Source organism: Melanerpes formicivorus, unplaced genomic scaffold (assembly GCF_026170545.1).
Source record: "Melanerpes formicivorus ecotype bairdi unplaced genomic scaffold, bMelFor1.0.p_v2 SCAF_10, whole genome shotgun sequence".
Lineage (NCBI taxonomy): Eukaryota > Metazoa > Chordata > Aves > Piciformes > Picidae > Melanerpes > Melanerpes formicivorus.
Window position 1 is genome coordinate 8,022,872 of NW_027142362.1, and position 19,051 is coordinate 8,041,922.

The following is a 19,051-nucleotide window of genomic DNA, read 5'->3' on the forward strand; positions in this document are numbered from 1 at the left end:
GCAGAGTTTGAGTTGAATCTAGCCAGGGAGATTAAAGGGAATACTAAGAACTTTTACAGGTATATTAATGGGAAGAAGAAGACTAGGGAAGGTGTGGGCCCCCTCAGAAAGGAAAATGGTGACATGGTCACCTGTGATGAGGAAAAGGCTGAGGTACTTAATAACTTCTTTACCTCAGTCTTCACTGCAAGGGCCTCTAGCCACACTCCTGATGTTATGGAAGTCAAAGCCAGGGACGGGGAGGAAGAACTGCCCATTGTAAGTGCAGATCAGGTTCGTGATCATCTGAAGAACCTGAAAGTGTTCAAGTCCATGGGACCCGACGGGTTACACCCACGGGTACTGAGAGAACTGGCAGATGAGGTTGCTAAACCCCTCTCTATTATATTTCAAAAGTCCTGGCAGTCTGGTGAAGTCCCCACAGACTGGAAAAGGGGAAACATTGCCCCCATCTTCAAAAAGGGCAAGAAGGAGGAACCAGGGAACTACAGGCCAGTCAGTCTCACCTCTGTGCCTGGAAAGATCATGGAACAGATCCTCCTGGAGTCACTACTCGCTCAAAAGAATAGTGAAGAGGTGATTGGGAACAGTCAGCATGGCTTTGCCAAGGGCAAATCCTGCCTGACCAACCTGGTGGCCTTCTATGAGCAGGTGACAAAATTAATAGATGAGGGGCAAGCAACTGATGTCGTTTACCTGGACCTGAGCAAAGCCTTTGACACTGTCCCACACCACATCCTGGTGTCCAAACTGGTGACACATGGGTTTGATTGGTGGACCACTAGATGGATAAGGAACTGGCTTGATGGCCGCACCCAAAGAGTGGCTGTCAATGGCTCCATGTCCCAGTGGAGGCCAGTGACAAGTGGAGTCCCTCAGGGATCAGTCCTGGGACCTGTCTTATTCAACATCTTTGTGGGGGACATGGACAGTGGCATTGAGTGCACCCTCAGCAAGTTTGCTGATGACACCAAGCTGTGTGGTGCAGCAGACACGCTGGAGGGAAGGGAGGCCATCCAGAGGGACCTTGACAGGCTGGAGAGGTGGGCACAGGCCAACCTCATGAAGTTCAATAAGAGCAAGTGCAGGGTCCTGCATCTGGGTCGAGGCAATCCCAGGCACAAATACAGGCTGGGCAGTGACTGGCTGGAGGATAGCCCTGAGGAGAGAGACTTGGGGGTGCTGGTGGACAAAAAGCTCAACATGAGCTCTCAGTGTGCACTTGCAGCCCGCAAAGCCAATCAGATCCTGGGCTGCATCAGGAGAAGTGTGGCTAGCAGGTCAAGGGAGGTGATCCTCCCCCTCTACTCAGCCCTGGTGAGACCCCACCTGGAGTACTGTGTCCAGTTCTGGAGCCCCTATTACAAGAGGGATGTGGAGGTGCTGGAACGTGTCCAGAGAAGGGCCACGAGGATGATCAGAGGGCTGGAGCACCTCTCCTATGAGGACAGACTGAAGGAGTTGGGGCTGTTCAGTCTGCAGAAGAGAAGGCTCCGAGGTGACCTAATTGTCGCCTTCCAGTATCTGAAGGGGGCCTACAGGAAGGCTGGGGAAGGACTTCTCAGGATATCAGGTAGTGATAGGACTAGGGGGAATGGAATGAAGCTGGAGGTGGGGAGATTCAGGCTGGATGTGAGGAGGAGGTTCTTCACCATGAGAGTGGTGAAATCCTGGAATGGGTTGTCCAGGGAGGTGGTCGAGGCCCCGTCCCTGGGGGTGTTTAAGAGCAGGCTGGATGAGGCTCTGTCCAGCCTGATCTAGTGCGGGGTGTCCCTGCCCATGGCAGGGGGGTTGGAACTAGATGATCCTTGTGGTCCCTTCCAACCCTGAATGAAACTATGAAACTATGAAACTATGAGACTTGGCAGGGACTGTTTAGTCAAGACGCAGGCTGTAACAGCAAACTTACCCAGATAGTAGATCCTGTCAGAATGAGGTCCTTCGGGATCATTTTTCTTCACAAAGGTGAAGTCATGAGGGGCTTTTGCCATCATGTACCCATGGTACTTCCGTGTATCCGTGAGCAGTTTCCGAAGCTGGCTCCAGGAATGTCTCTCTACGTAGAAAGGTTCCAGTTTGGGCTGCTCCTCCCTCTGGACCGGCTCCTCGCGGCCCGCCGTTTCAAAGATTTCAAGGCCCGGCTGTTCAGTTTCCATGGCTGCTGCCATGTTGCATGTTTCTGGAGGAACAGAATAGCAGAGGTTCATCACTCCCTTCCAGCAGCCCACTTCATGCTCCCAAAACACATCACAGCAAAGGCGCTACAAGAAAATCACCAGTTCATGGAGAACTGGCAGAGGAACAGGAAAGAGATTTCTGCTCTGGAGAACAGGCTGCCATCGCTCAGCCTTTCAGAAAGGGACTGAGAACTTCACAGAGCCACACAGATGTATTATTGTTTGCCTTTCCCACGCTCCCACATACCAACCAATTTTTTTCAGTTCATGAAGTGGATAAATTCTTCCCTGCTATCTGCTTCTTCCTCCCCATGACCGCATGAGCATCATCTCAATAGTCTGATAACAAAATGAGGGACAATTAGGACTGTAGTTGATTAGATAGGTGTGACTGTAGTTGATTAGATAGGTGTTGGATGATAGGTTGAACTTGATGATCTCAAAGGTCTCTTCAAACCTGGTTAATTCTATTCTATGAGGGACAGTTAGGACTGTAGCAAGACCTGGGACAGAACACAGTTCTTGGAAGGAGCAACATCAGCAGCTGATGTGGGACCAACAGGCCACACACAAGGGGCTGAGGCAACTGCATGCCCTTATTCCTATTATTCTCCTATAATTTCATGGATTTGCTTATGCCTCCTTTGAGACAAATATTATATCATCTCAGGGATATAATTACAAACACTGTATGGATGAAACTCTTCCACATAAGTCAGGTGATAGCAGAAGACAGGTGAGAGAAGCGTTTTCTAAATAGATTCACCTGCAGGCTAAGTTTTATCCACCTGAAAAGGTTATTAATTTTGCAGGTATCTCTCCCTGCACTCCACTGTGCTTTGCAGAGTATACCTGAGCTGGAATTAACAGCCTAGATATCTGGCAAGAGGAAACCAAGTCCTTCCACTGTAAATCCCAGATCAGAGGGCAGCTGCAAAAGGATCTGAGCTATAAACTCCTGCCACATAGTTCATTACTGAAGAGACTAAGGTGTAAGGATTGGCAACCCTGAAAAGGAGGTGTTTTTTCTATATATAGAATGGAAAGACTGCACAACTGTTCTGCACAGTGCTAGGCCAGAGCTGGGTGGCCTGAGCCTGCCAAAACCACTGATCCAGACTAAATAAAGCATTCCCACTGAGCTAACACACTACAGGGCCACCAGATCTCAAGGAATGGGTTTGGGCAGCACAGCTGCCTGAGACTAATTGCCCTGATGGACTGGCTCTCCTGCTGCTCTCCACAGCAGCTGAGATATGGTCACAGATGAGTGGAAAAAGAGACAATCTACACTTTGGACCAAACCCCAACTGCTGGAAGCAAAGCAGGGCAACTCTGGATTAAAAGTTTGGTTCCACCTTTGACACCACAAACACTAACAGACACAGGTCTTCCTTTTGTTCAAGCTACACAAAAACATGGCATATGTTAAGCAGTCCCTTAAAACTGGGAGTCCAAACCCATACACAGAACAGTGCACTGCATTAGAGACTAAGACTGAGACTTCAAACCAGAATCAGAAAACTCACCTAATTTGCAGAATTCCAACAAAGAAAAAAAAAAAAATCTCTCTTTTCTCCACCTACACCCAGATGCCTATGGAATGTCTTAACCCGACCTACTTCTCACTCTCCTCCTAATAAAAGAAACAGAACCTGAATTGCAGTAGATTTTCAGGAGCAAACTAGAGAACTGCCACCTGGCAAAGTCCTAGGTAACGAGAGGATCTGCCTCCCAGGAGACCACTGCGGGATGTCTACCGCAGCTACCTTCTGCCACATGAAGCATTTTATTTCCACCTCCCTGTAGCCAATAAAGAGGTTGCCGCATCCTTCACACCTCTTCAGGGGACCCTCCAAGCACACCACCACAGGACGCCTCGTATGGGCAGGGTACGCCGCAGGGGCAGGTCGGGGCTGAGCCGGGTCAACAGCTACAGATCTGCCTTTCCAGCCGAGGTCGGAAAAAGTGAGCAGATCCCAGGGGGGACACTCCCTCGCCAGGGACAGGGGGCAGGCCTGGCCGGGGGCGGAAAGCCAGGCCGCCCCGGAGCAAGCCCTCTCCTCCCACCTCCAGGGGTACCAGCAGCTCCCTCCAGGACAGGAGGTGGCGGCAGCGGCCTTGCTACTGGGAGGTCACCTCCCCCGGGAAACCCGGACCCCAGGAAGGTGCTCACCCTTCCCGCCGGTACTCACGGCGCTCCGCGGCGGCGATGCTGCCGAGCCGCCCCGCCGGGCCGCTTCCGCTTCCTCCGGGAGGGTGCCGCCGGGCCGCGCCAGCCGGGGCGGCGCCCCCTGTAGGAGGGGAGGAGGAGGCGGCGCCAGCCGCGCCGAGCACCGGCGGGGACGGGCGAAGGTGCCGCCTGCCGGCCAGGAGGACCAGCCGCGGCGAGATGAGAGGAAGGACGTGGGACGCTTTCAACCCTGCACGGGGAGCTCCAGGATCCACACACGCCACCCCATGCAGAGGGGATAAGGCCATGCAAACCCCCTGCACCAAGATCCTTCCGATTCAAAAATCTCTTTGTTTCCCCTCCCAAAAAGCTACCACTTCCACACCGATGTGCTTCCCACGGCAACAAAGTTCCCACACACTAATGACATGTTCAGCCCGCTGTTACCACAAGCTCCACCACAGTGCCCCCCGGCCAGATGTTTCACAGAATCGTCTAGGTTGGAAAAGACCTTTAAAATCATCGAACCCAACAGTCACCCCACCACTGCCAGGCCACCACCAAACCATGTCCCTCATCACCACACCTACACAGCTTTTAAACCCATCCAGCAAAGGGAACTCCACTACTGCCCTGGGCAGGTTGGTCCAGGGCTTGACAACCTTTTTGGAGAAGTTTTTCCTTATGCCCAACCTAAACCTCCAGTGGTGCAAGCTGAGACCATTTCCTCTTGCTCTATCGCTGGTAACGAGGGAGAAGAGCCCAACCTCCACCTAGCTCCAACCTCCTTTCAGGGAGCTGTAGAGAGCCAGGTCCTCCTTTTCTCCAGACTAAACAACCCCAGTTCTCTCAGCTGGTCCTCATGAGATTTGTGCTCAAGACCTTTATCAGCATTGTTGCTCTTCTTGGGACACACTCCAGCACCTCAATGTCCTTCTTGTAGTGAGGGCCCCAGACTGAACCCAGTATTTTAGGGGCAGCTTCACCACTGCCTGACACAGGGGGACAATCATTGCCCTAGAATTCTGTATGTTGATTGTCTCTTTGCAAAGTCAAGTCACTTTTTGCAGAGCAGTCTTTCCTGATCCACTATAAACTAGAAAAAAATAATGCTGCTGGAGGTGCCTCCTCCCAAACATGAATACAAGCCCCAGCTCACACACACAGATCTGACAGCTGGTTTTCCTGCACTGCTGCTCAATGCCACCTCCTGTGCACTGCCCCAGGGCTTGTTGGCCTTAGGGGGAATGTAGGATTTGAGTTCCAATATAAGGAAGCCCAACAACTATTGCTGCAACTCACCCAGGTCTCTGCAATGGCTTTGCAGCCCCATGAGCCTTCAGAGATTTGAAATCCTCTGCTCAGAAGCAGGCTGAGGCATGGAGCTGGGGTCTTTTTCTGACACGATGCAGAGCTTTGCACAGAAAACCCTCAGTGGGAGGATGAGAAAGCATCTTGAGGCTGGGATGGAGAGGAGGATGACCTTTGACAGCACACTGTGGAAGGCCATGGGTGAGGGGCCTTTTTCAAAGTACCACCAAATTCAACACCACCCTACAAAAGGATCTTCTTAGTGGCAAGGCCTTGGGGCACAAAATTACAGCCTAAGAGTTTAAAAAGCTTGAGTCACACCCTCACAGAGCAAGCTACATGACACAGGGTGTTTTCTAGGCTGTCAGCCCCTCCTTGGCTATCACCAATGCAGCTTGAGCAGCTCTGGGCCCTTCCAGCAGGCCCCTCCTCAGTGAAGACCTCGGACATGGAAGGAGGAGGAAGGGAATCAACACCAAGGTTAGATTGGTGGAGCATACTTGAGGGTTTTGATGTCCCACATGGTAGAAAGCTGCCAAAGTGGCCTGAAACGTCATGAGCCCTGAAAGGTGTCACAGCTCTGTTAAAGTACCTGTCGTGTTCTCTCACAGGGTCACTGCCATGCCGGCCGACACGGGGGGCACCTCTGGGGCGTACAGATGCCTAACACGGTGACATGAAGGCACAGAGACGTGAAGGCAGAGAAGAGGCTGCACACGACCTGTAGGGGACACACAACACCCCGAGGGGCAGAGGGAGAAACTGACGCGCCTGTGGGAGCCACGCACGGGAGCACCGCCCCCCACCCCGTGAAGGCTGTGTGGAAACTCTGCACAGCCAGGGCACTAACTCCCTACCCCGAGGGCCGTGTGGTATTCGTGCGCAGGTGCGATACCCACATCCAGCCCGGGGTGGGGGGGGAGGGCTGCGGTGCGGTGCGCAAGCGCGGAAGGATTCGCGCACCCCGGTCGAAGTGCGCAGGCGCGCGGGAGCCCCCTGCCGCCTGGGTCGCGGCGGGGTGCGCGCACCATGGCGGGCCCGAGTCTGCGGCCGCACGTGCACTGGGCGCAGCGGCACCGCGAGCTGTACCTGCGCGTGGAGCTGAGCGACGTGCAGGTACCCGGGCGGGGGGAGGGACACCGGCACAGGCGGGAAAGGGCAGCCCCGACACCCCCTGCAGGGGGTGACCTGCCCGCGGACCCCGCCGGAAGGCCGATCGTGCAGCCCACCGGGTTTGCAGTCCGGGCTGGGAGGGTTCGCGGCAGCGGTGCGTGGAGGGATTGCACCGGGGAGAGGGAGGGTTGAGCGCGGGGGAGCGTGGGGTCATCGAGACCCTGCGTTTCCCTGGTGTGGGGGCGTAAGGTGCCGCCGCCTGACACTTATTCTCCCTCTGCAGCACCCGGACATCACCATCACCGACAATGTGCTGCACTTCAGAGGTACGGGAAGAGGCCTCCGGCCTTCAGGGGAGTCTCCTGCTAAGCCATGGCTGCTCCCGGGGGGCTGCTCGCGGAGCCTGGCCTGCCCCGGGGTGCGGGGTCCCCGGAGGAGAGCTTGTGGCGTTGCCAGCCCCGGGGCGCTGGTCTCCATCGCTGCCCTTGGTGCTGAGCATACAGGGATGTGTCCTGACACACAGCTACAAAGCGTTGTGGGCCAGTGCTGGTCGTGATAGCAGGTTGTTTCTTATCTCCTAAGATAAAAACCGCTCCCTACATTTAAATATCTGTGACATTTCCTTGTGTTGTTGATGTCCAGTCTTGCCTCAACCCTGGAGATAACTCGCAGCACTCTTCCCTTGCACAAAGACCCCATTATCACACCTCTGAGTGATTTGAAAGGTAAAACAGGTCTCTCCCTAAAAGTTGGGTTTGTCTCAGCCAGGCAGCTGCACCTTGCGGCACCATGGAGCTCTTGCTGCTTGGCTGGCCCAGGCATAGTATTCAGGATATGCTGTAGCTGGTTTTGGTTGGGTGTTCTCATTTATTTGGTGTTTTTCTTGAAGTGTTATCTAGGAAATGCCACCTCCCTGGTGAGCTGTAGCTAAGGCCATTTGATAGGGTATTGTCATGCATTGTGCTTGCTTCAGGATCGCTTTACAACCTGAAAAGGTAGATATTAAACTCAGTGTGCAGGTTTTCTGGAGCCCATCTAGGGACACAAGATATGTGTATGTGGAAATGAGAGATGAGCAACCCTCTGGCTGTTGGGAAGGGAATCCCCACATTGTGCTCTCGATGTTGGGAGGGGACTCCCCACATTGTGCTCCCACAGATCCACCAGAGACCAGACTCTGGGTGCTTGCTCATTGGGGCAGAAGCTGGATCCTTCAAAAGCTGAGGATTTTCAGATGCATTCAAGTTAGCTGTGAGCGAACTTTGGAGCCCCTCTTTTGGGATTCTCCCATGCTGTCATCCTTCGGGCAAGGACTCTTCCAGTATCATGTGGACTTGCAGCTCTTTAGCTGCCAACTCCAGCAACTGTACCTCCAAGCAGCACTTTGGGCTCTGTGTGTCTTCTCTGCTGTGGTGTGGTTTCCTCTTGCCTCCCAGCAAGGCAGCAGGAAGCACTCTGAGCAACCACTGAATATTTATGTGTGTAATGTGGCCTTGGCATGTTGCCTCTGTGGAACTGCATGGGACCTTCATGCTGACTGTTCATCCTTGCCTTTCAGCTCAGGGTCATGGTGCCAAAGGGGACAACATCTATGAATTTGAGATTGAGTTCCTCGAACCAGTTGAGCCTAAAGTAAGTATTTTTACTTTTCCAACTCTTGTAAAGAATAAGTAATTTTGGAAAAGCTTGGAAGGAGAATGGCTACACCTAAAGCTCACAATATGCTGTTTAGATTTTCCTGGTGACTAACTGCTGCAAACAGCTGTCTCAGTCCTCTCTCCCAGTGCTTAGCCACCATCCTGACTCAATGCAAATCACCTCACTGGAGCTACTGCTCCTGTGTGTCAGTCTTAAAAGAAACAAGGCCTTGCATGTATCAGTTGTTAAACTGTAGTTGTGTATTTTTTTAAGCATGAAAGCAGCAAAATAATGGAGAGAATCTGACAGTGCATTGTCTGGTGCAGTCTTGACTGGGGAGCAGAGGAATGCTGTGCTGCAAAGTCTCAGTGTGAGGCTTCCTGGCTTCTTTTGCAGCCTGATAAAATAAACTCATGAGAATCATGCTTCTGGCTTGTGTGGATTTCCTAGGCTCTCAGTACAGATAATGTTGTGGCTCCTGTTGTAAGTATCTTGTAGTTGTTGTTGTAGTCTCTCCTATCAGAGCTTGGCTGGAAGAGCAGCCCATTTGCATCACTCACAGGTGGCTGTAAAGTCTGTACTTCCCAAAATTGTCAGGGGCAAAAGAGAACTCTGGGCTCTGCTCCCAGTGCAGGATTTGTGCTGCTTATTCCCAGCTGCCTGTTTGGGATAGCTGTAGTCAGATTGGAAGCTGCTGTTCACCTCTGCTGCTTCAGCAGGGATTGTCCTCACCAAAGGGTGAATTTTCAAGGTCTGTCCCCAGGCAAGTTTCTTATGTGGCTTCTACCAGGTACTGAGTAACAGACAGTGAACATCTCTTAATTTCTGCATCTGGTCACCAGCTTGTCATCTGGCCTGTAAAGCAGTGGTTGACTGGTCCATGACATGGGCAGAGGTGCCCACCACCACCTGTGCTTGTCCTCAGTGCTGGCAGACATGGGCTGTGCTGGGAGCCAGGCCTGGGAAGCAAATTCTTGCCTCTGCAGAGCAGCCTCCTTCCAAAAGTCTAGTTACTGAGTCACTGTGGAAGGGCTGAAGGAGGACAGGCTTTGAAATCTGTGTAATTATAGACGGTGGAGATCAGGAAGTATTGCAGTTCAGGGTTTTCTCCTTGAGCTTTGGTGTGTACCATGAGTGTTTCTTGCTGCTGCCAGGCTGGCCACCAGTGAGAGATAGAGCCTCTGACAGGCAAGAACCAGGTGCTGGTAGCTGTAAATTACAGCTACAGCCTTCAGATGTCCTAGGAGGATGTAGACAGCCTTGGCAGAGCAGTGCTGGTGTGATGTGCTTGGTTAAGAGCACAGCCCATGGCTCTTCTGCATCAGTTTCAGCTGGTTTGAGAGACTGTTCCATGCAGAGCACCCTGGAGTAGGCTCAGGGTGTGAAGGTGGTAGTAAGAGTGAGCATCCAAGGTGACTATGCTGTGGGCTGTAAGGATGGAGGGCTTCCGGGCTGCCATTATGAAGAGTGTAGCTGTGGTGGAGAGACCTACCTCTTGGGGTGGTAGTGACTACACTGCCAGGTCCACCAGCTCACTGTTGTCTCTAGTGTTTCCCAAGGCTGTTAGGTCTTATTTTGCTGTAGCAGATACCACATGGGGTCCCTTGTTTTGGACATGTATCTATGGTTGATGGCAGTGTGATTTTTACCACTGGTGGCTCACAGCACTAAATGTGAGAAGGTCAAAAACCAAAATCATGGATTCTGCCTAGGAAGGCCAGCAACCAGGGTCTGTGCTAGCTCTCTGTAGTGGGATGCAGTGGTGCTGCATGGTATGGGCAGCTGCGCTTTCAAGCTGCTTACGCAGTTGTACAGCCGTTACGGTTACCATCTTCAGCTGGGCTGCCCCTTGCTTCCATGCCTTGGGTGGCAGAGATACTTGTGCTGCCCAGTCCATCCTTGGCTCCCTGATAAGGAGAGCTTGGGTATTGATTCAGTCTCAGAGTTTGTTTCTTTGGACTTCTTGCTAATGTGTGCTCCTGTGCCTGACCTCAGCCTGTCTGCAGAGTGACTCAAAGGCAGCTGAACATCACTGTGAAGAAAAAAGAGAGCAACTGGTGGGAGAGACTCACCAAGCAAGAGAAGCGCCCGCTCTTCCTCGCTCCCGACTTCGACCGCTGGTTAGATGAATCGGATGCTGAAATGGAACTGAGGGAGAAGGTCAGTCCAGTGGGCATGTGTGGTTTGTGCTGCTAGCTACAAGGTGGGGGTAGCTGCTCTCCTGTGCTTGCACTTGTGTTCTTCATTCACCTGGAGTTGTCTGGCGTGCTGCTGAGCGGTGCTGGTTCGTACACAATGCAGTGTACGTGGGGAACTGGTTAAACTGATCAGATTGTAAGCAGATGTAGGCACTCTTCTGGCAGCTTCACAGCCCTGTGTCCCATCTATATGAGGACCATATTGGTGTGCTGTGCACAGCCCAGAAAAGCCAGTCCCATCCACTGTTGTCTGAGAAGTAGGGATTTCTGAGGTTCTTCCCTGAGCCCCTGGGCTGGCCCTGATGGTGCATTTCCACTGTCTGGTAAGCTGCAGTGGCTGTACTGCAGCAGGGAGGTGAAAGCAAGCTTTGGAAAGGGCTTGAACAGAGCACATTTCTGCAAATCTGCTTTACAGCAAATGCTGCCCTATTCCCCTCCAGAGCCACTGGGCTTAACAGGAGGAGAGAGGGCTGCTGCTATGCTGGAAGCCTGCCTGAAAGCAGCAGTGAAGGACAGGCAGAGAGCCTGTGCTGAGTATTCTCAGTTCCTTTCAGGTTACTGGTGGGTCATAAAATGTTTTAAAGGAACAACAGCTCTAACAGTAATAACTGAGAAATAACCCAAACTCCAGCAAGGTTTTTCAGCAAAAGCATCTAATGAGTAGGATAAAATGTATAGTGAAGGCATGATAACAAATTAACATCCTCTAGCTTTTACTGTACCATAATTACTGGGTGATGAATGTGCTGTTTTATGTAGGTGAAAAGTGTAAACCCTCTAGCAACTGGCTGCTTAGCTGAGTTTTAAACCCGCTAGCTTTGCAGTAGTATAGTTAACAAATCACTTGCTAATTACAGTAACAGTCTTAAAAACCTTATCCTTCATCTTAAGGAAGAAGAAAAGATTAACAAAATGAAAATAGAATCCAGAGTCCCAAAAGACCGTAAGTAACTGTACCTCTGCGGTGTGTAAGGTGGGCTTTAGAAGCTTGCTGTCACTCGCTCTGCATGTGAACCCCCAAGCCAGGTTTTGACTGGCTTGGTGTATCTTGGAGGGGGAGATCTTTCTATTGCAAGCTATTTAGAAATGCAATAAAAACGAACTGCAGCTTCCAAGGAATTTAAACCTGCCTGAATCCCTAGTGCACACAGCAACCCTGTCATTGCAATCAATAGCTTCCCTTGTCCTTGTAAGCTTTATTCTCACAGAAAGCCTGGTTTGCAGCTCTACTCTTTGCAGCAGGGTTCCCCACTGCACTCTGCTCACCAGCTGTGTTTGTTACTCATTTTAGCTTTCAAACACCTGAAGAAGGGATACTTGGTCATGTATAACCTTGTTCAGTTTCTGGGATTCTCTTGGATTTTTGTGAACATGACAGTACGACTGTTCATCTTAGGCAAAGGCAAGTAATAAGCACTCTTCTGTTTACATGGGGGAAGAGATTGTTTTGTTGGGTTTTTTAGTGTTATTTTGAATGCTTCCCAAACAGTGAGTTATAAAAGAAGACATATTTATGAAACAAAACTAAATGCATCACTGAAGTGCACAACAGAAGCCTCTCAAAAGCTGTCACAGTGTCAAGGACAGGAAAATACTGTCCCCTTGTAAATCACAACTGTATATTTATAGATTCATTAAATGGCTTGGGTTAGAAGGGACCTTGGAGATCATCTACTTCCAACCTCCTTGGCATTGGCAGGGACACCCTCCACTAGACCATATTCTGATGAATGATACTTGCACTCGACCAAGATTATGTCTAAAGTGATCAGATGGAGCAAAATATCTTGCTTGCTGTGGTGATAGCGTGAGCCGGGCAGAGTATTTTGGTCTTAGAGCAAGAATGATTCATTTCTGTGGAGGTACAGCACAATCCTTTTTGTGTGAAGTAATTACAGAAATAGCTCTTGATCCTTCTGTGTGTGAAACAGAGCACTTGAGCAGTGCTTCTGGCCTAACTGCTGTGACTTCAAGATAGGGCCTATAATGAAGTTACATAATTATGCATAATTATCTTTTTTTCTTCCCCCTTCAAATGCAGCTAGAATCCTGTTATCAAGAGCTATGCTGCTGCACCAGGGAAAATCATTTGTTCTTTAAAATGGTTTCCTGTGTCTTACAGATTCCTTCTATGACACATTTCACACTATTGCTGACATGATGTACTTCTGTCAGACCCTGGCATTAATGGAGGTCATGAATTCCCTCATAGGACTAGTCAGATCACCGCTGGTACCTGCTGTACTGCAGGTAGTATTTTAAGATTCTTCTCCTTGCTCCCCCATGTTTAAAGCAAATCTCTGTTTTACACAAGGACTGAGACTCCTAAAATTAGTGATGCAACCTCACTGGTACTTGCACTAGAAAATATGTTATTGAAGAGGCAGGAATCTGTGCTACCCAGTCTTAGCCGTGGCAGTCTGTCTTCTCCTGTCTCCTAGGTGAGATAGCTCAGGACAGCAAAACCAAGATGCAGCTGACAAAAGCTAAGTGATTTTTGATTTGGATCCGGTGCCTTTTTGTATCCTGATTGTGGTGGTTGTGCATAAAAATGAGGACAGGTGATTTCAGACTTAAGGCTCTTGGTTTGCACCTCAAACCAGAGCAAAATGTGAGCTCCTAAGAAGTGGGTCACAGCTCAGCTGCAGAGTAGATAACCCTGTGTGCTTCTGACAGCAAGGACTTGCTCTTTCGAGTGTGACTGTTCCTCAATTTGTTTTTCTTAAAACAGTTATTTGGAAGAAACTTTGTCCTGTTTGTTGTCCTTGGAACCTTAGAAGAAATGCAGAGCAAACCTGTGGTGTTCTTCATATTTTATTTCTGGAGTATCATTGAACTGTTCAGGTTTGTGGGATTTTTCTGCTGGCAGGTGTGTACAGAACAATGTGGTTGTTCCCGAGAACTCGTGACAGAAGATTTTGATCTGTGTATCTTTTGGAAGAGTGACACTTAATGCATTGGCCCCAGAGGGTAATTCTCCTTTAGTCACAGACTATCACAGCCTTCCCAGCTTGCTCCATCTGCTAAAAGCTGGGACAGGGCTGGAGTGTGGAAACAATCCTGCCCTGATCCTAAGGAAACCTGTTCCTTTTTCCCTTGAGGGTTCTGTTGCTCTGAATTTCCTTCCTTCAGTGGAAACGCTCCATTTTTCTGTCAGAAATACTTTAAAAGGCTTATTAGGCAAGCCAGGCAGTTACAGTCATTTGTGTCCCATCATGGTCTGTAGGAACAAGCTTTTGAATACACTAGTAGCAGCTTCCATTTTAAACAATGCCTGCTTCTTCTCCCACTTTAGGTATCCATATTACATGCTGTCATGCATTGGTATTGAATGGAAACCACTAACCTGGCTCCGTTACACTGCCTGGATCCCTCTCTACCCCTTAGGAGGCTTGTCAGAAGGTATGTCCAGAAAAGTTTAGTAAATAATTTACAGCTTGGCAAGTAACTCAGCTATTTCTTTCTTTCTTTCTTTGCCTGCTAGGCTCAAAAACACCCTCAAATAGTAGACATTTGCTTTGACTTCAACCAAATTTAAGCATTTTTGTCTTATGAAATGAATTTTTCTTCATTTTGATGCAAGAAGGTGGCTTTCTTTTGGGCACTGGGGAGGGAGGTGAAGGCAAAAGGTTATATGAACAAATGGCACAAGAACATGCCAAGTGGCACAGGATGACAATGCTCACCTCCCTCTGCTGATCCAAAGGAGAGTATCTGCTTTTGTCAGCTGGACGTAGCTTGGTCAGCCGAGCTTGTGTTCACACCAGCTTACAAATCATGATGCTGTCTTACAAATCATGGCACAGGAAAGCAGCATAGCCTGTTCTGAGATGGGCATGATGCTTGCCAAACAGGGCTCTGCTCCCCTTCTAGTCTTGCTGCCCCCATCTGGAGTGGGGGTTTTACACTGTATTCTTCTATCAACAGGTCTGGATTATTTTTAATTGGCATTTCTTTAAGAAGCATATTGCCACTCAGCTTCTAGCTGTGAGAAATGTGCTGCAATTGTACCTGTCAGAACATGTTTCTGTGAGCCAGGAGTAGGCTTGGGCAATGCCCAACACCAGGCACAGGGAGGATGATGCCTGTTTCATTGCTGTGGGTATTTCTGCACAGCAAATGCTGCTGGCATGGGGCCTGCAGGCTCCAGCTGTGTAGAAGAACAGTGTCTCACCAGGCAAGTTGACTGATTAGACTTCCATAGCTGAGCTGCTGTACTGCCTCAGCCAGCTGCTCCCTCTCCATGATGCTGCATGTTTCAAAAAACAGCTTCAAAATGGATAGAATTAATGAGAGCTAGAAAATAAGAAAGGAACATCCTGAAAAAGTTGGTGTGGGCTGGGCAATTGTGTATTTCTGCTTGCTAATGATGGTGGCCTTCTGCTTTCAGCCGTCGCGATCGTTCAGTCCATTCCAATCTTCAGTGAAACGGGGAAATTCAGTCTGGGATTGCCAAATCCACTGAATGTCACCATCCAGTTTTCATTTTTGCTTCAACTATACCTTATAGCCTTGTTTTTAGGTAAGATACCGAGTTGTGTTTTTCACTATTAACATAATAAGGCAAATTTCCTCTGAATGAGTCTATTTTCTGAAGAACATGAAATTCTTGCCTCTTGGGGATCATAGCAACACCAAATTGATTGAGGGTAAGCATTATCCTTGTTCCTTTGATGTAAATTAGTGGGAGGGGAACACACCTACAATTAGCACAGGTTAACCCCCTCAAGAAGGAGACTTTGGAAACAAGCCAGCATTATCTACTGATCACTTGGGCTAAAAGAACAATTTTAACTTGTAATTTTAAATGGTAACTTCAGCGTACTGAGTTTCACCTGGTGCATGAGCTTTGGAATGAGTCAGTGGAAGTCTAACTCTCATTTCATATTAAAGCAATGCTTAACTAAACTGCTTTATAAAATCATAGAATTGTTTCTCCTGGAAAAGACCTCTAAGATCGAGTCCAGCCATCGACCTAACACCACCATGGCCATTACACCATGTCCCCAAATGCCATGTCCACATGTTTCTTGAATACCTCCAGGCACAGTGACTCTACCTCCTCCCTGGGCAGCCTGTTCCAATGCCTGACCACTCCTGCAGGAAAGAAAGTTTTCCATAGACCCAACCTAAACCTCCCCTGGCACAGTATCAGGCCTTTTTTTCCTCTCATTCTATCACCTGATACTACGGAGAAGAGACCAAACCCCCCCTCATTCCAACCTCATTTCAGGTAGTTGTAGAGAGCACTGAGGTCTCCCCTCAGCCTCCCCTTCTCCAGACTGAACAATCTATCATCCCTAATGCCATGTTTTTCCAGGGAACAATATAGAAGACTCTTGAAATAGCAGTGTATTTAAAGAGGAGTGGTGCTTGATATGTGTTTGGTTTCTGGTGTTACATTTTTAAACCTAAGTTAACTTTGCAGCATGCACACCAGTTTGTCTGGAGATCCAAAACACAGAATTTAACCTGAACCTTAAACTGGCCTTGGAGTAGATTTCTTCCTTTCACAGACATTGCTTAAAGGATACCTTTGATCCAGTTTCACTCTGAAATACCTGTCTGGTCCTTCCTCAGCTTCACACAGCCAGTGTTGCAGTGTTGAAAGTGACAACCAACTGAACAGCCTGCAGCAACTCTTGCCTCACCCAGCAAGAAAACATTTGTGTTACCTTTCAGTGCTACACCCACGCTTAAACCACTGCTTGCCTCTGTGATTTTTTTGGTGGTGGTGGTGGTTTAAATTTGGTACAGCCATCTAGAATTAGAGAGACCACAGAATGGTTTAGGTTAGAAGGGACCATCTGGTTCCAACCTGCCCCATCATGGGCAGGTTGCTCAAGGCCTCATCCAGATTGCGCCTCCCCTCCAGGGAGGTGGCATCTACAACCTCCCTGGGCAACCTGTTCCAGTATTTCACTACCCTCACTGTCAAGAATTTCTTCCTAATCTCCAGTCTAAGTCTCCCCTTTTCCAGCTCAAAGCTATTGCCCCTTGTCCTATCACTACAAGTCCTTGTAAAAAGTCCTTTCCCAGCTTTCTCATAGGCCCCCTTCAGGTACTGGAAGGCTGCTGCAAAATCTCCCTGGAGCTTTCTCTTCTCCAGCCTGAACAGCCCCAACTCTCTCACTCTGTCCCCATGCGGGGAGATGCTTCAGCCCTCTGATCGTCTTTGTGGCCTCCTCTGGACCTGCTCCAGCAGTTCAATGTCCTTGTGGTGGGGGCACCAGAACTGGACACAGTGCTCCAGGTGTGGTCTTGAGAGAAGAGCAGAGAGACAGAATCACCTCCCTCATCCTGCAGGCCACACTTCTTGGTTGCCTTCTGGGCTGCAAGCACAAATTACTGGCTCATGTTGAGTTTTGTGTCAGCTGACACCCTCAAGTCCTTCTCCCCAGCACTGCTCTTGAGCCACTCCTTGCCCAGCCTGTCCCTGTGCTCGGATGCAGTGATGTCCTGCCTAAACTCTTCCCTCTTTTTCAGGGGTATCTGTAAACTTCCGCCATCTCTACAAGCAAAGGAAACAGCACCTCGGACCAAAGAAGAGAAAGATGAAGTAAAGGAGGACTGCAATGCTTGCTTATCTAATTTCTCCCAATGACAAGACAAGCCTCTAATTCTTACAGTTTCACCCACTGCACTGCAAAAGAATTTTGTAAAATCAGATGATCACACTTGAGTTCATGATTTCCTAGTGAGTTCAGGTAACATTCCCACATCCCGTGTTTCCTTCCCTTCCGATCACATATGCATGGCATTTACCACTGGACATTTACACTTGTATCCTGTCAGCTGCCATATAAGAAATCCTATTATCTGCATATAATATGCTTATGAGCAGTGGAGCAGCACTACCTAGAAATAGTGTTTATCTTTTAATTGGATATTTGCTCTTTCAATATTGCATGCAGATAGGGCTTCTGATGTCGGGATATACTCTTAGCTGTTCCTAGGGTGCATTTTGGTGGCAGGGGAAGCACAGTCTGAGAGCACTGTGAGCAGTGGTTGGGGTAACCCCCTTTTGCAGCATATTGCTGCTGCAGAATTAGATCTGGAAGTAGCTAATGGCGATTTCAATGCTACCAACTTAGTCTGTTTCTAGTTTAGCCTTAAGAGCGTAGGAGCGCTGCATGGATCCTAGCGTTCCTGTAGCAACACATCCTGAGCCAGGTACTAGGGAAGAGAAGCTGCCACTCTGGGTCAGAAACACCTTCCTGATGCAAGCACTAAAACAGAACAAGGAAACAGGTACTAGCTTTCTCCTAGCACATGAACAAACCCCAGGAGAACTCTATTCCACCCATGCAAAGGGAAGAGGTGGAACTGCCACAGGGGAGCAGAGCTGCTCTGATCATTCCTAGCAGGGCTGTAGCTCCTGTGTCTGCAGCCTTCAGAAAGGCAGTGAACATTGTTTTTGTACTCAAACGCAGGGCTGCAGCTGAGAAGTTGGTGCATATGCTTTGTGGGATACAGTAGTGAGTCAAATAAACCAAATCTTCATTATCAAATCTCACTAAGGGAAGCCCCACATGGCATTTGAAGAGATATTTTTACTCTGTGCTTGCTTTAAATAACAACAACAAAAAAAAGAAGCTCTCCCCACATTCCAGGTCATCTACTCTCACCCACAGAGTAGATGTTTCAGTCACCTGTTTCAGATGACTTAATTTCCACATGCCCTTCTCTACACCTAGCCTTCTCATCCCTGTAGCCTCCTTAATCCAGTTTAGAAAACATACTGAAGGTTTGCTCCAAACTGTAGTGTGGTTTTGAACGAGTTGCTTCACAACTGCCACCGCCCCCAGGGCACTGCAATGCCAGTAATCCACAACAGGCACTGAAGTTGAGATTAGCTTAGTGCCATGCTACTGTTTATCTTTTTCTACTGTAAAACAATATGAATCCTCCAGAAAATTCTTTTCTACATAAAAGGTAACAAACAGCTTACTGTGATACGGACCCAGTGATTGTACTGTAAAGGAAAGAGTGTTAGAAGGAACTGGTACAAGCTCGAAGTTGCATTTCACAAACTCTTCTGCCAGCAAGAGGAGTGATGCAACCTCTCAGTAGGACAGCTGGAACTCCCACTCAAAGGATTGAGTGCAGCTTTACTCAGGAGAGCTGAGCATTATTTACACACATGATCCTTCACTTAGCACACACCGTACCTATGTCGGAATGGAACAGCATTACTTTCATACTTTAATTTCTCCACTGGGCATTTGAACTTGTTACAAAATCCATATGTATTCATACATTGTACTTCTCAGTGAAATTGTGGTACCTAGTGCAAGCTGTCATGGATCTTAACACTACTGAATTTTAGTCCTTCAGAAAGAATGTGTTTCTATTAATAAAGATTTAAAACCCATTTTTGGCAATTTGGTCTTTCTCTGAATTCAACAAGTTGTATTGTTTTATTATTTACCTCTTGTTTT

General features: G+C 48.8%; 2 protein-coding genes across 7 annotated transcripts in view; one reads left to right on the forward strand and one right to left on the reverse strand.

Annotated features, from left to right (window-relative positions):
- Nucleotides 1–4,454, reverse strand: part of DPP8 (dipeptidyl peptidase 8) — a 31,851-nt gene extending 27,397 nt beyond the window's left edge. For 3 of the 6 annotated variants that reach the window (XM_068143500.1, XM_068143503.1, XM_068143505.1), the window contains exons 1-2: nt 4,354–4,421; nt 1,910–2,179 (exon numbers count right to left, since the gene is read on the reverse strand). In XM_068143500.1, the coding sequence (XP_067999601.1) occupies nt 1,910–2,168 (259 nt within the window). In that variant the 5' untranslated portion in view covers nt 2,169–2,179; nt 4,354–4,421. Of the gene's footprint in view, nt 1–1,909; nt 2,180–2,424; nt 2,503–4,353 lie in introns of those variants that run through there. The other 3 variants (XM_068143501.1, XM_068143502.1, XM_068143504.1) reach the window with 3 other exon arrangements.
- Nucleotides 4,455–6,621: 2,167 nt separating this feature from the next.
- Nucleotides 6,622–18,984, forward strand: HACD3 (3-hydroxyacyl-CoA dehydratase 3). Its single transcript, XM_068143508.1, has 11 exons — nt 6,622–6,777; nt 7,058–7,100; nt 8,333–8,406; nt 10,408–10,572; nt 11,502–11,553; nt 11,902–12,012; nt 12,733–12,860; nt 13,342–13,454; nt 13,906–14,012; nt 15,001–15,132; nt 17,097–18,984. The coding sequence occupies exons 1-11, from the start codon at nt 6,691–6,693 to the stop codon at nt 17,171–17,173; spliced, it is 1,089 nt and encodes a 362-aa protein (XP_067999609.1). The 5' UTR covers nt 6,622–6,690; the 3' UTR covers nt 17,174–18,984.
- Nucleotides 18,985–19,051: the final 67 nt, after the last annotated feature.

Excerpts from the sequence above, each read along its gene's own strand:
- HACD3 (XM_068143508.1), top strand. The coding sequence starts at position 6,691 with ATGGCGGGCCCGAGTCTGCGGCCGCACGTGCACTGGGCGCAGCGGCAC. Across the intron at positions 13,455-13,905 it reads AGTATCATTGAACTGTTCAG|GTATCCATATTACATGCTGT; the intron begins GTTTGTGGGATT and ends CTCCCACTTTAG. Across the intron at positions 15,133-17,096 it reads CCTTATAGCCTTGTTTTTAG|GGGTATCTGTAAACTTCCGC; the intron begins GTAAGATACCGA and ends CCTCTTTTTCAG.